At 39.1% G+C, this 14,851-nt stretch overlaps 1 protein-coding gene across 1 annotated transcript; it reads right to left on the reverse strand.

Moving 5' to 3' along the window:
* Positions 1 to 2,359: 2,359 nt before the first annotated feature.
* Positions 2,360 to 8,849, reverse strand: LOC138435196 (lysozyme C, milk isozyme-like). The gene is made up of 4 exons (XM_069579558.2): positions 8,714 to 8,849; positions 7,108 to 7,272; positions 3,706 to 3,784; positions 2,360 to 2,426 (listed from the first exon to the last, which is right to left on the reverse strand). The coding sequence occupies exons 1-4, from the start codon at positions 8,847 to 8,849 to the stop codon at positions 2,360 to 2,362; spliced, it is 447 nt and encodes a 148-aa protein (XP_069435659.2).
* Positions 8,850 to 14,851: the final 6,002 nt, after the last annotated feature.

Below are 14,851 nucleotides of genomic sequence, written 5' to 3' on the forward strand. Positions count from 1 at the left end.
CAGAAGCTAGCTTGCAGAGGCTTTCTGAAAGGAGAAATATAAGGAACAATGTGAACATCAAAATAAATGATAGCAATGGATTATGACTCATTACAATTGGAATAAAGTAGGAAGCCAGGGGTCCATACTGATATAATAAGTACATGCAAAAACTGACATTTTGATGAGGAAGAAAATTCCTCAAATTTCTCAGATTTCAAAGTACCTCATCCTCTCCCAAGTACCTCACAGTGGAGGTGACTTGCAGACATTACCTTAATCAAATGATCAGTGTGAACATCATCCGTAACAGAACATTTCAAAACTGCATGTCACCTATAAGGACACAATGAGAGTGCATGATATCACATCTGTGGCATCCCTGCCAAAGACGCATAACCTAACCTACTCCAGAGAATATCAGAAAAACCTTAGGCCATTTTACACCATAGGTGGTTGAGGTCGTCAAAAGGGTTAAGGTCATAAACGTCATGGGAAAGATGAAGAAGTGATCTAGACTGAAGGAAACAGGAAAACATAACAACCACATATGACGTGTGATTCTGAACTGGACCTTTTAATAAAGGGTTTATGGAACAATCGATGAAATTGCATAGATCAGATGACTAGGTGGTCTTAACTTGTCAGTGTTCACCTGATGATTTGGATGACGTTTTCAGGTTCTGTGGGAGTTAAACACTGAAGGATTCAGAGCCAAGGGCACTGTGTTGGCAGTGTATTCTCAAACTGTTCAGAAAACATAAAAGGTTGTACTGTATTTGCAAATGTGGGGAAAGAATGAGATTATTTCAGTCTCTTTAAAAAGTGGGAAAAACTATTCCTTTGAAAGTTATACTTCATCAAAAAAGAATAAATAAAAGAATAAGTAAAACGTGTATAAAATGGTTACAGGCTTGAGCCCTGGGACACTCCAACATCTAAAAATCAGTCAGCAGAGAAACAGCCAGCCAAGAAAGGCTGAGTAGGAACCATCAATGAGACAGAATATAAAGGAGGAGAGCTGAGGAAGAAGAACTTTTCAGAAATAGGAAGTGGTTCCCTCTGAAATGCTGCTGAGAGATCAAGTAGGGTGAGCAGAAAACAACTGATCACTAGAACTGGCCCCAGTGCATCCTGGAAGGAGTCACATTGGAGCCGTTTTCAGCTGAGTGAGGACCGCAGTCAGATTAAGGAGAGGTGAAAACACAAAGGGAGGTGAGAGCATGGAGTGGGTGAATATAGATATCGCACCCCAGAGGTGTTACCGGAAAGGGAGCAGAGAATGATGTTGCAGTTGGAGGGTTACGTAGAGCCCACGGAGAGTTCTGTGTAACAAGCCAGGTTACCAGGGCAGCATGGTGATGGACTGTGTGTGGAGACACTGCCACTGGCTGGAGCAGAGGCCCTTCATCCTAGCAATAACGGGGAAGGAAGGGAAGGCGGGCCCAGGGAAAGACGCGAACTCTATTACGGTGGCCAGGAGGGTAAAAATTTGTATGAGTTGCTTCTGTTCTGTCAGTGTAAAATAAGGTTAGATCATCTAGTTGAGTGCAGCTGTAGAAGGCCAGTGGTTGGGCGTATGTGCTGGGACTTTGAAAAGAGAGAAGTAAACAGTGACAGTCAAAAAAAGAAAAGAAAAAAAAAATTAGTGACCATCGTTTTGGTGAGTGGGGACACTAACACAGAAGGATTGCAGAGAAGTGACTAAGATGACTAGGCCGACTTGAGGGCCCAATTTAAATTTATGTTTATGAGGTTAAGGTGAGGGGAATTCCTTGGTGGTTCCATGGTTAGGCCCTAAAGAAGGAAATGGCAACCCACTCCAGTATTCTTGTCTGGAGAATTCCATGGATATAGGAGTTGGGTGGGCTATAGTCCATGGGGTTGCAAAGAGTGGACATGACTGAGTGACTAACACAAACACCCATGGTTAAGACTCCGTGCTTTCACTGTTCTGCTCCTTTTGACTGAACAGATGAAGGTTTACATGCCTACACAGGTGGGACTTTGCCTAAGATCAATTTGTTTGAAGATACTCATTATATTTTTGTTGAATACTGGAGCGTGCTTGTATCATTCAAGATTAAGTCTGGGTTATTTCTTTGATTAAGAACTGAATGTACTAGATACATTTGATAATGAAGATTTTAGACAAATATTCACCAGCATCAGTTCTGTTAGCAAGCTGAAAAATGTTGTAGGCCTAATATCAAACAATAAACACGTGAGGTAAACGTCAAGCCTCTCAGAAGAAAGACTGCATGCTCTTGCTTCTATAAAAACATAATTTGTTTGAAGAGTGGTAGTGAAAATTTTTACTCAACTATTACTTCCTTTATATCAAAAAGAGACAAAATGAGCTGAAGTGAAAAATCCACTGTTACGCTCCGCAACCCTGAAGATGACTCCTGAGATCTTGGTTTTGACATTTGTTTCTCCATGCCACCCTGTAGAAAAAGATGAAACATATGGTAAGAAGGTTGAAACATATCTTCATTGTGTTATAGATACTTCAAATCCTTTGCCAGAACAAAATAGTTAATCAGTACATGAAATCAAGATACAGATAGATCCAAGTGTTGCTTATTTATTAACTGGAGACATGTATACCAAGGCCTTCACATCTCCCCCAAGGCTTCACTAGGGCACAGAATGCTGAACACAAATGTTGAGTCTTGTGCAATCCACAACAGCACTGCAAAGTGCAGCCCACATTTACTTAATTCCAAAACTAATTTTGAGATATGACAAGGTATTGGTATTATATGGAGAATTATAAAGCCTCTAGAAATTCCCTAAAAAAAATTGAGTAGTAAAAGAGTAAGCTTCTGAATCTGGTAAAATGTTGTTTCTATGTAATACACTGTTTAGCATAAACCTAAAGCTACAGTTTTACCAGGGTCTTTGGGAATATTCCCTCACTTCTCTCATAACAGCAGGATGAATCAGCTCTCCTCTTTAGTGCTTAATGCATACTGTGCTCTATAACAGGAACTAAAGACTAATAAGATTAGTCTTATTCTAAAGACTAATTTACACAGTGTTGTAGGTCCATTATATTTCAAACACAAATGTACAAAGAAATTCATAGAAGAGTGGTCAGATTTGTGGTTATCCAGAGTAGGGCTTTAGGGCGGGGTGAGGGGTAAGGAACTGGACAAAGGCAGTGGAAGGTACTATAGACTTCCAGTTATAAGACAATAGTAGGGATGTAATGTACGACAGACCTTCCCTGGCGGCTCAATGGCAAAAGATTGCAGCTGCAGTGCAGGCGACCCAAGTTTGATCCCTGGGTCGGGAAGACCCGCTGGAGAAGTAAATAGCAACCTACTCCAGTATTCTTGAATAGGAAATATCATGGACAGAGGAGCCTGGCGGGCTACAGTACATGGGGTCCTGAAAGAACTGGACAGGATTTAGCAATTAAACAACAACACAATATACAACGTGATAAATATAATTAACACAGCTATATGTTATATGTATATAAAGGATGTTGAGAGTAAATTATTAAGACTTTTCATCCCACACAGAATTTTTTTCTTCTATTTTTCTAATTTTGTATCCATATGAGATAATCAATGCTTACTAAACTTATTGTGATCATCATTTCATGATGACTATAAATCAAATCACTATGCTGTACACCCTAAACTTTCACAGTGCTGTATGTTAATTACATCTCAGTAAAACTGAGAAAAGGGGAAAGGGGGAAAAAAAACATACCATGCTCTAACACCTTGTGGATCACTGACAACCTTCTTTGCACTTGCTACAGCTTGAGTGATGTCATCTTTCAGCAAATCTGAAAAAGAAGTGGTGAGAAGTGAAAACAATCTTCATAGAAATTTCATTTTAAGTTTAGGTTAAGTCAGCTTTCTCCTAGGCTGAGGAAAGAACAGCTAATATTATTTTTTAAAAGTCCATGTATCTGTGTGAATGTTGGAGGGAAACTCTTTCTTCATTCCATCTCCTTTGGTATGAAATAAAGCATTCTGTTTCTCCTTTACCAAAGTCAGTGGATGTTGAGGAACTATTAACTAATGTGATACAAGGGACCCTTTTTACTAGGCAGTGTAAAAACAAAACAAACAAGCAGAAACAGGTCTAGAGTTTTTTACTTAGCAATTCTAATGGAAATTTATCTTTAAAAAGTCATGGTATGTACCCAAAGATGTGTGTATAAGATGTTTCATAGCAGTTAATATAAAAGGAGAAAATCAAAACAGCCTAAGTACTAACAGTAAGAGAGACTGAGGGACTCCCTGGTGGTCCAGTGGTTAACAGTGTACTTTCCAGTGCAGGGGATGCTGATTCAATCCCTGGTAGGGGAAGGAAGATGTCAAATGCTGCAGGGCAGCTAAGCCTGCACATCCCAACTAGAGAGAAGTCTGCATGGCACAATGAAGATCCTGCCTGTGGCAACTAAGACTTCACATGGCCAAAAATAAACAAACAAATGTTAAAAAAAGAAGTGGATTAATAAATTATAGAACATCTACACAGTATAACTCTGTTCATCTTAAAAAATAATAAAGATTGGTATTTGTTAACAAAAATAGTTTTGTGTAATAAAGAGCAAATTGTAAAGCTATAAATTTAGTACAATTTCTTTTATGTTGGAACACATTGCTTACATGTTCATATGTGGATACAAATGTGCATAATATAGCTTTAATTCATTTACATGAGTGATGTAGATTCTGAAAGAAGATATGGATACCAAAAGTTACCAGTGTTCATGCATCTCTTGGTAGTAAGAATTTCTACTCAATGATCATAGGTTATTTTATAATGTAAAATATTTGTATAAAATAACTGCATACAAAATAATATTCTAAAGATTAATCTTTTATTAGGATTTTGAATATTTAAAATATAACTATCAGTTTTGCATATTTCTTCAATATTTTATGCAGTAAAGATTCATATGTTATCTCTACTTTAAAAGGAACTCAATAGAATATTTTTTTCACCGCATTTACACAAAACTATAAATTAGCTTATTAGAATGATTATGCTTGTATAGGCACTGGATTTTTTGAAGATGCAAACCAAAGAATTTAGAAATGAAATGTCATAATGTTTCTAAATCAGTTTAAAATCACTCAGCAAACAATCCCATATATATGATATACATAAAAGAAGTAAATATGACAAAATGTAAGCAACTGTAAAAGTATGTGATGAGCAAATTGATGTTTATTATGCTAATATTTCTAATTTTCCAAATATTTAAAACATTTCACAATAAAAAGTAAAAGTTATATTTTAAAAAGACCACATATATTCCTCTTTTTGGTTAACCACTAATACTTTTATTTTTTAATAAAGGAGGGTACATTGAAGAAAACAAACAAACTCCCACACAACCAAATTATCCCTAAACCTCCACAAACAAGAAAGTAGGAGGAATGGCATTGTTCTTTACAAAGCATTAATATGTCCAGTTATGATGAAGTGATAGGTCACTCCAGAAACTCTGGTATGTTAACAAACAGCAAACTTTCATGATACCAGCTCTTTAATTTCTAACTTAAGGAATTATGAGGAGCAAAGTAAAGAGCTTCTAGAAGTTGAGATGGAGATTTTTTAAGTCCCTGATGAGCCCCTCAAGACCTTTTTATTTCTATTAAATCTTTTTTTTAATTGGAAGTTAATTACTTTACAATATTGTATTGGTTTTGCCATACATCAACATGAATCCGCCACAGGTATACACGTGTTCCCCATCCTGAACCCCCCTCCCTCCTCCCTCTCCGTACCATCCCTCTGGGTCGTCCCAGTGCACCAGCCCCAAGCATCCAGTGTCATGCATCGAACCTGGACTGGTGATTCGTTTCTTACATGATAGTATACATGTTTCAATGCCATTCTCCCAAATCATCCCACCCTCTCCCTCTCCCACAGAGTCCAAAAGATTGTTCTATGCATCTGTGTCTCTTTTGCTGTCTTGCATACAGGGTTATCGTTACCATCTTTCTAAATTCCATATATATGCGTTAGTATACTGTATTGGTGTTTTTCTTTCTGGCTTACTTCACTCTGTATAATAGGCTCCAGTTTCATCCACCTCATTAGAACTGATTCAAATGTATTCTTTTTAATGGCTGAGTGATACTTCATTGTGTATATGTACCACAGCTTTCTTATCCATTCGTCTGCTGATGGACATCTAGGTTGCTTCCATGTCCTGGCTATTATAAATAGTGCCACAGTGAACAATGGGGTACACATGTCTCTTTCAATTCTGGTTTCATACTGCTGTGTATGCCCAGCAGTGGCATAAGGCAGTTCTATTTCCAGTTTTTTTAAGGAATCTCCACACTGTTCTCCATAGTGGCTGAACTAGTTTGCATTCCCACCAACAGTGTAAGAGGGTTCCCTTTTCTCCACACCCTCTCCAGCATTTACTGCTTGTAGACTTCTGGATCACAGCCGTTCTGACTGGTTTGAAATGGTACCTCATTGTGGTTTTGATTTGCATTTCTCTGATAATGAACTGGTCAACCACTTGTAAAAGAATGAAACTAGAATACTTTCTAACACCATACACAAAAATAAACTCAAAATGGATTAAAGATCTAAACGTAAGACCAGAAACTATAAAACTCCTAGAGGAGAACATAGGCAAAACACTCTCCGACATACATCACAGCAGGATCCTCTATGACCCACCTCCCAGAATACTGGAAATAAAAGCAAAAATAAACAAATGGGACCTAATTAACCTTAAAAGCTTCTGCACAACAAAGGAAACTATAAGCAAGGTGAAAAGACAGCCTTCAGAATGGGAGAAAATAATAGCAAATGAAGCAACAGACAAACAACTAATCTCAAAAATATGCAAGCAACACCTGCAGTTCAATTCCAGAAAAATAAACAACCCAATCAAAAAATGGGCCAAAGAACTAAATAGACATTTCTCCAAAGAAGACATACAGATGGCTAACAAACACATGAAAAAATGCTCAACATCACTCATTATTTCTACTGAATCTTGACCTAAAGTATCATTCCAGTTTTCCCATAAGATATTTATGGAAAAGCTTGAGCGAACCTTTTGGATAACCCAACAGGTGTAACCAGGTGAGCCCTGTGCCATCACTCCACATTATCTTGTCTTACCGCTGCAGGGTATACGACAGGCGTTAACTGCTCTTGGGGTTTTGCCATCACTGCACCACCACCGGCTATTGATTTGAAATATCCCATAATCAGTGCTTTTGTCTCCATGATTGTAGTTTGTAGCACGTGTGTTGTAATTGCTTTCCCATCTGGCCAAACACATCCCTGAAAAAAAATTAGTAATAAACAGCAACACGACATAACTTATACTTCACAGCATAATTAGTTCTATTTAATTCTATTTTACTAACAACTTATTTTATAAGTATAAAGATGTATTTTACTTGTAAAATATTTTAACACTTTCATGTTAAAGGGCCCTTAAGAGAATTCTTTTGTTAGCAAAACATTTGTTAATATTAATGAAACAAGTAACATATTTAAAAAAATATTAAAATAGATGTTTCGTCTATTGCTATTACCCTTCCCCTGCTCCCATTGCTCATGTAAGATTCAGCCTAGAATAGAAAAATCAACAGTTACTGAGTAGATTTTGTCATAACCAGTATATGTGTGAGCGAAGTTGCTTCAGTGGTGTCCGACTCTTTGCAACCCCATGGACTGTAGCCGGCCAGGCTCTTCTGTCCATGGGACTTTCCACATAAGAATACTGGAGTGGGTGGCCAAGCCCTCCTCTCAACCCAGGTCTCGAATCCACGTCTCTTGCGTCTCCTGCATCAGAAGATGGTTTCTTTTACTGAGCCATCTGGAAAGCCCAATTAGCAGCATATGCATACACTAATGGAAAAATACTTTTATTAGGGAAATTTTTTTTTAAGTTTTTTTTTCTGGGAGGAAAAAAAAAATTTCTTATGATACCTAAAGTTGAATTTGGATATCAAATTAGAATCCTGAAAAGAGTCATAGAATAGGAAAGACTATGTCATCCAACCATCCTTCTAGCCAGTTACTCATTCATTTAAAAATAGTTATGGAGGAGAAATGTCTGAATTCAATCTGAAAAATACAGTGATGACTGACAAATATGGACTAAAACACACAGTCACTTTTCCTTAGGACACATCTTGAATGGAAGAAAATGAAAAATAATTCATCAACTAGAGTCAGAATAATGTCATTTCTTACTGCATTTCAGGGATCCTTATGTAGATATTGATTGAGGGGAAATAGGTTCCATTTGTCCCTGTTTTAAGAGTTCAATGAAATTTTTAAAACACTTTGCCCAGCATCATGGTAAGGGCATTAAAAATGAGAAAAATACTGCCTTACTCAGGCTTGCAGAACTCAAGTTCCAAACTGGAAATGGCTAGAGTCAAATACCAAGGGCTTAACAGACATTCAGGTTCTGAAATATATCTTATAGTCAGCCTCCATATGCCAGCTGGCAAATTCAGTGGCTCTAGAGGAGTATAGCAGTACCTGGCATGCTTAGAATGGTACAGAATTTGACCCTCCCATGCCTCAGTCCTTCACCTGGTACATCTGATTCTAAAGGAACCATTGATGTTTTATCCACTGTGAATGTACAAAACCTCAAAGAAATAAGAAAAGTCCATTACACAACATCCCTTTCTTATTATTCATCCTCTATTAGTATCTGTTCCACACTTGGCTCACTATTTTGAAGGAGGAATATTTAACTTACACTTTGCCAGGCTGACGCCCTTATAGCCATCTAATCCAAGTCTTTTCAGAGTTCTGGCAAGCTCACACTTCTGAAATTTCTTGCCCTGAACAGTGACAGAAAGGAGGAGAAGCCCCAGAATAAGGACAGCCTTCATGTTGACTGACAAGCCAGATATCCAGGCTGGACTTGGTATTTAACATCTTTTCACTTCCCCCTTCTCTGATTAGTTTGGGGGCTCCACCCTTGGTGACATGTGGAAAGCAGGTCCTGTGTTTTGGTCCACTGACCAAAGTTTTCTTCCTTATGTTTAAAGGAATATGCTGATATCCTAAGTATTAACCAGCAAGAAAATACTAAAATGATATTGCTTAATGACCTTGCTCAGGAAGAACTGCGATTAGCACTCTAGCCCAAAGAAGAATTTTCTCCTATTTTATTACAAATTTGAGTAACTATAAAGAAAAAGATTACTGAATGAATATTTTATCCAACTGAGAAAGAACTCCAATCTTTCATTAAATTTCTTTATGTGCTTTCACTATGTTGTCTTCTTTTTCACGTAAAATTATTTTATATATATTTTCCACAGAACAACATGACATACTGCCTGGTGTTCTGATAAGTATGTAGCACCACACCATGTTGTTCAACCAAACTGCTCCTGTGAACACATTCCTAACTCCTTTCTGACAATGCCTACTTCACATTTCCATGTTAGAACATAAAGGGTCATTGTAAAGCAAAGGAACTTGAAAGCAAAACTTACAGGAGAATAACAGTATATGCCGCCCAAAAATCTTCCCCTTTGGCACAAGGATTATTTTGAGCTGAGGCGATTGAAAAGAAGCAGATCCAAGAAAAATTCTCTGCCCTCCCCCTAGTTCCCTGAAAGCAGAACATAAATTTGTGCAGATATGAATCACCAACAACCCTTGACTCTTATCAGCCCCAAGACAACATCAGAGGACTCAATAAAACCACCTTTACTGAGTATTAGTTTTTAATGTATTTATTATCATCCCACAATCTGCCAGCCTTGAAGCCTAGCATTCTTTTCCTCTGTCTTGTTGCTACTCTAAAAGTATATTGTTCTTTGGTTAAGATAATCTGTAAGCCTAAGTTCTAGCCATCTTTTTGAGTTATGCCTACTAGCATTTCTCATAAGCATATATGAGATGTGCGTGTTAATGCACTTGTTTACTTTCCTCTTGTTAATCTTTTGTTACAGAGACCCAAACAAAAACCTTAAAATGGCAAAAGGAAACACATTTCTTCCTGTAGAGTTTCTAGTGATGAGGATGGACAGGGAAAGGTTAGAACACTCCTCTTTCCTCAAACTGCAGTTGAGATATGGAATAATTGACAAGATACCAGCAGAAGGTAAGGATTCTTACCATGTCAGTCTCCCAGCTCTCTGTAGTGCACTCAAGAGAGGAGGATAAAAATTTCTCCTTCTCTGTTCCTTTCCAAATTCACACTGGCAGGAGAAAAACATTTGTGAAAATAGATCTTGAATCATGCCTCCTGTGAATTTGTTTTTGGTTATCAACACCTATGGTTATCGATTCTTAGCCTCCCAGAAAGAGTCATGCTTTCCTTTGTCTCTCTCATTTGTCACAGGAATGAAAAACATTAAAACAAGAATCTTTATTTGTCTTGTTTTATGTACTGAGACGGAGAAGGCAATGGCACCCCACTCCTGTACTTTTGCCTGGAAAATCCCATGGACAGAGGAGCCTGGGGGGCTGCAGTCCATGGGGTTGCTAAGAGTCAGACATGACTGAGCGACTTCACTTTCACTTTTCAGTTTCATGCATTGGAGAAGGAAATGGCAACCCACTCCAGTGTTCTTGCCTGGAGAATCCCGGAGATGGGGGAGCCTGGTGGGCTGCTGTCTATGGGGTTGCACAGAGTCAGACACGACTGAAGCGACTTAGCAGCAGCAGCAGTATGTACTGAGAACTTTTGTAACCAGTGAGAATATTCCTTCTCATTTTTGCCACTTGAGGGGTGCAGGTTGCCTCAGTAACTAGTTAGGACCCTAAGACATGAAGTAACAATCAACATTTTCTTTGTCTAACTAACCACACTGGGTCTCAGGAAAGTTTGTCTTTATAAAGACGTTATAAGGGCCCTTTATTGCTTCTACAAGATTAAGAGGGGAAAATCAGAGAACAAATGTCAAGAACTACAATGGCACACAGCAAGTATAAAACTTATGTAAATATTGATAGCCAGGAAACTGCTTTGACAAAAGTCCAGGAAATGTACTGAAAGGCTTGATTTATTGTCCCTTACTCTGTAAGCAGACCCCACCAGGTCCAGATCTTTGTGTATTTGGGGACAGCACTTCACACACAAAAAATATTGAACTAATCTACAGACTATTAAAGAAAATAAAAAAGATTATAGTACTTATCCTAGATTTCCGATAACAGGCAAATATGTTCCTGACTTCCTCCTTAGATAAAACTTATGATTCTTAGTCCCTTGGAAATATTGATCTTATCATATCTTTGAAATGGAGCATCCAAATGGTTGGCTAAAGCACCCTTGCTTGGGACTGGAAAAAAAACAAACAAACAAAAAGAGAAAGAGATTTTAAACAGCAAACTGCTACTTGATATTTCTGCAACTTCTGTAACTGCCACAAATTTTATCCACAGCCCCCATAAGATTATCTGTTAAAGGCAAGTAATATTCTGCTTCTCTTACTATCATATAAATCTTTCACCTTTTACTAAAAATTTCTGTGGAGAAGAGTAATTCTGAGTTCAGGAGGGCGATGATGCATGTATAATTATGGCTGATTTGTGTTGTTGTACATCAAAAACCAACACAACATTGTAAAGCAATTTCCCCCCATTTAAAAATAAAAGCTAAAAACAGGCAAGTAAAAACCTTAAAATGTCTTCCCACAAATACTGGTAAAAGGATTCAACGTTCTGGGTGGGTAAACTTAACTTGTTCCATCTGCCAGAAACACCATTTCTATCCAATTATTCTTGCTTGTCTGGCTCTAGGTGAGTGATCGCACTATCGTGATTATCTGGGTCGTGAAGATCTTTTTTGTACAGTTCTTCTGTGTATTCTTGCCACCTCTTAATATCTTCTGCTTCTGTTAGGTCCATACCATTTCTGTCCTTTATTGAGCCCTTCTTTGCATGAAATATTCCCTTGGCATCTCTAATTTTCTTGAGGAGATCTCTACTCTTTTCCATTCTGTTGTTTTCCTCTATTTCTTTGCATTGACAGCAGAGGAAGGCTTTCTTATCTCTCCCTGCTATTCTTTGGAACTCTGCATTCAAATGGGAATATCTTTCCTTTTCTCTTTTGCTTTTCGCTTCCCTTCTTTAAACAGCTATTTGTAAGGCCTCCTTACAAGAGGGTGTTTGCTATGACCAGTGTGTTCTCTTGGCAAAACTCTATTAGCCTTTGCCCTGCTTCATTCCATATTCCAAGGCCAAATTTGCCTGTTACTCCAGGTGTTTCTTGACTTCCTACTTTTGCATTCCAGTCCCCTATAATGAAAAGGACATCTCTTGGGGGTGTTAGTTCTAAAAGGTCTTGTAGGTTTTCATAGAACCTTTCAACTTCAGCTTCTTCAGCGTTACTGGTTGGGGCATAGGCTTGGATCACTGTGATATTGAATGGTTTGCCCTGGAAATGAACAGAGATTATTCTGTCATTTTTGAGATGGCATCCAAGTACTGCATTTCAGACTCTTTTGTCTTCACACTCCAAGTGAGATGGTAGGTGTTGTGAGAGGGCATCAGAGGGCAGACACACTGAAACCATAATCACAGAAAACTAGTCAATCTAATCACACGGACCACAGCCTTGTCTGACTCAATGAAACTAAGCCATGCCATGTGGGGCCACCCAGGATGGATGGGTCATGGTGGAGAGGTCTGACAGAATGTGGTCCACAGGAGAAGGGAATGGCAAACCACTTCAATATTCTTGCCTTGAGGACCCCGCGAACAGTATGAAAAGGCAAAATGATAGGATACTGAAAGAGGAACTCCCCAGGTCGGTAGGTGCCCAATATGCTACAGGGGATAAGTGGAGAAATAACTCCAGGAAGAATGAAGGGATGGGGCCAAAGCAAAAACAATACCTAGTTGTGGATGTGACTGGTGATAGAAGCAAGGTCCGGTGCTGTAAAGAGCAATATTGCATAGGAACCTGGAATGTTAGGTCCATGAATTAAGGCAAATTGGAAGTGGTCAAACAGGAGATGGCAAGAGTGACTGTCAACATTCTAGGAATCAGCGGACTAAAATGGACTGGAATGGGTGAATTTAACTCAGATGACCATTATATCTACTACTGTGGGCAGGAATCCCTTAGGAAAAGGATACTCTGTCTATCAGATCTAGTCCCTTAAATCTACTTCTCACTTCCACTGTATAATCATAAGGGATTTGATACAGGTCATACCTGAATGGTCTAGTGGTTTTCCCTACTTTCTTTAAGTCTCAGTTTGGCAATAGGAGTTCATGATCTGAGCCACAGTCTCATCCTGGAATGTGAAGTCAAGTGGGCCTTAGGAAGCATCACTATGAACAAAGCTAGTGGAGGTGATAGAATTCCAGTGGCACTATTTCAAATCCTGAAAGATGATGCTGTGAAAGTGCTACACTCAATATGCCAGCAAGTTTGGAAAACTCAGCAGTGGCCACAGGACTGGAAAAGGCCAGTTTTCATTCCAATCCCAAAGAAAGGCAATGCCAAAGAATGCTCAAACTACCGCACAATTGCACTCATCTCACACACTTGACTGGGAGAAGGCAATGGCACCCCATTCCAGTACTCTTGCCTGGAAAATCCCATGGACGGAGGAGCCTGGTAGGCTGCAGTCCATGGGGTCGCTAAGAGTCAGACATGACTGAGTGACTTCACTTTCACTTTTCACTTTTCACTTTCGTGATTGGAGAAGGAAATGGCAACCCACTCCAGTGTTCTTGCCTGGAGAATCCCGGGGATGGGGGAGCCTGGTGGGCTGTTATCTATGGGGTCGCACAGAGTCGGACACTACTGAAGCAACTTAGCAGCAGCAGTAGCAGCACACACTTGACTAGAGTAATGCTCAAAATTCTCCAAGCCAGGCTTCTGCAATACGTGATTCATGAACTTCCAGATGTTCAAGCTGGTTTTAGAATGGGCAGAGGCACCAGAGATCAAATTGCCAACATCTGCTGGATCATCGAAAAAGCAAGAGAGTTCCAGAAAAACATCTATTTCTGCTTTATTGACTGTGCCAAAGCCTTTGACTGTGTGGATCACAATAAACTGTGGAAAATTCTGAAAAAGACAGAATACCAGACCACCTGATCTGCCTCTTGAGAAATCTGTATGCAGGTCAGGAAGCAACAGTTAGAACTGGACATGGAACAACAGACTGGTTCCAAATAGGAAAAGGAGTACATCAAGGCTGTATATTGTCACCCTGCTTATTTAACTTACATGCAGAGTACATCATGAGACACGCTGGGCTGGAAGAAGCACAAGCTGGAATCAAGATTGCCGGGAGAAATATCAATAACCTCAGATATGCAGATGACACCACACTTATGGCAGAAAGTGAAGAGGAACTAAAAAGCCTCTTGATGAAAGTGAAAGAGGAGAGCGAAAAAGTTGGCTTAGAGCTCAACATTCAGAAAACAAAGATCATGGCTTCTGGCCCCATTACTTCATGGCAAATAGATGGGGAAACAGTGTCAGACTTCATTTTTGGGGGGTCCAAAATCACTGCAGATGGTGATTGCAGCCATGAAATTAAAAGACACTTACTCCTTGGAAGGAAAGTTATGACCAACCTAGATAGCATATTCAAAAACAGCACATTACTTTGCCAACAAAGGTCCATCTAGTCAAGGCTATGGTTTTGTCAATAGTCGTGTATGGATGTGAGAGTTGGACTGTGAAGAAAGCTGAGCACCGCAGAATTGATGCTTTTGAACTGTGGTGTTGGAGAAGACTCTTGAGTGTCCCTTAGACTGCAAGGAGATCCAACGAGTCCATTCTAAAGGAAATCATTCCTGGGTGTTCATTGGAAGGACTGATGCTGAGGCTGAAACTCCAATACTTTGTCCACCTCATGCGAAGAGTTGACTCATTGGAAAAGACCCTGATGCTGGGAGGGATTGGGGG

This window comes from Ovis canadensis, chromosome 3 (genome assembly GCF_042477335.2).
Source record: "Ovis canadensis isolate MfBH-ARS-UI-01 breed Bighorn chromosome 3, ARS-UI_OviCan_v2, whole genome shotgun sequence".
NCBI classification, from domain to species: Eukaryota; Metazoa; Chordata; class Mammalia; order Artiodactyla; family Bovidae; genus Ovis; species Ovis canadensis.

Excerpts from the sequence above, each read along its gene's own strand:
- LOC138435196 (XM_069579558.2), bottom strand. The coding sequence starts at position 8,849 with ATGAAGGCTGTCCTTATTCTGGGGCTTCTCCTCCTTTCTGTCACTGTT. Across the intron at positions 7,273-8,713 it reads GGGCGTCAGCCTGGCAAAGT|GGATGTGTTTGGCCAGATGG; the intron begins GTAAGTTAAATA and ends ATTTTTTTTCAG. Across the intron at positions 2,427-3,705 it reads CCACAAGGTGTTAGAGCATG|GGTGGCATGGAGAAACAAAT; the intron begins GTATGTTTTTTT and ends CTTTTTCTACAG.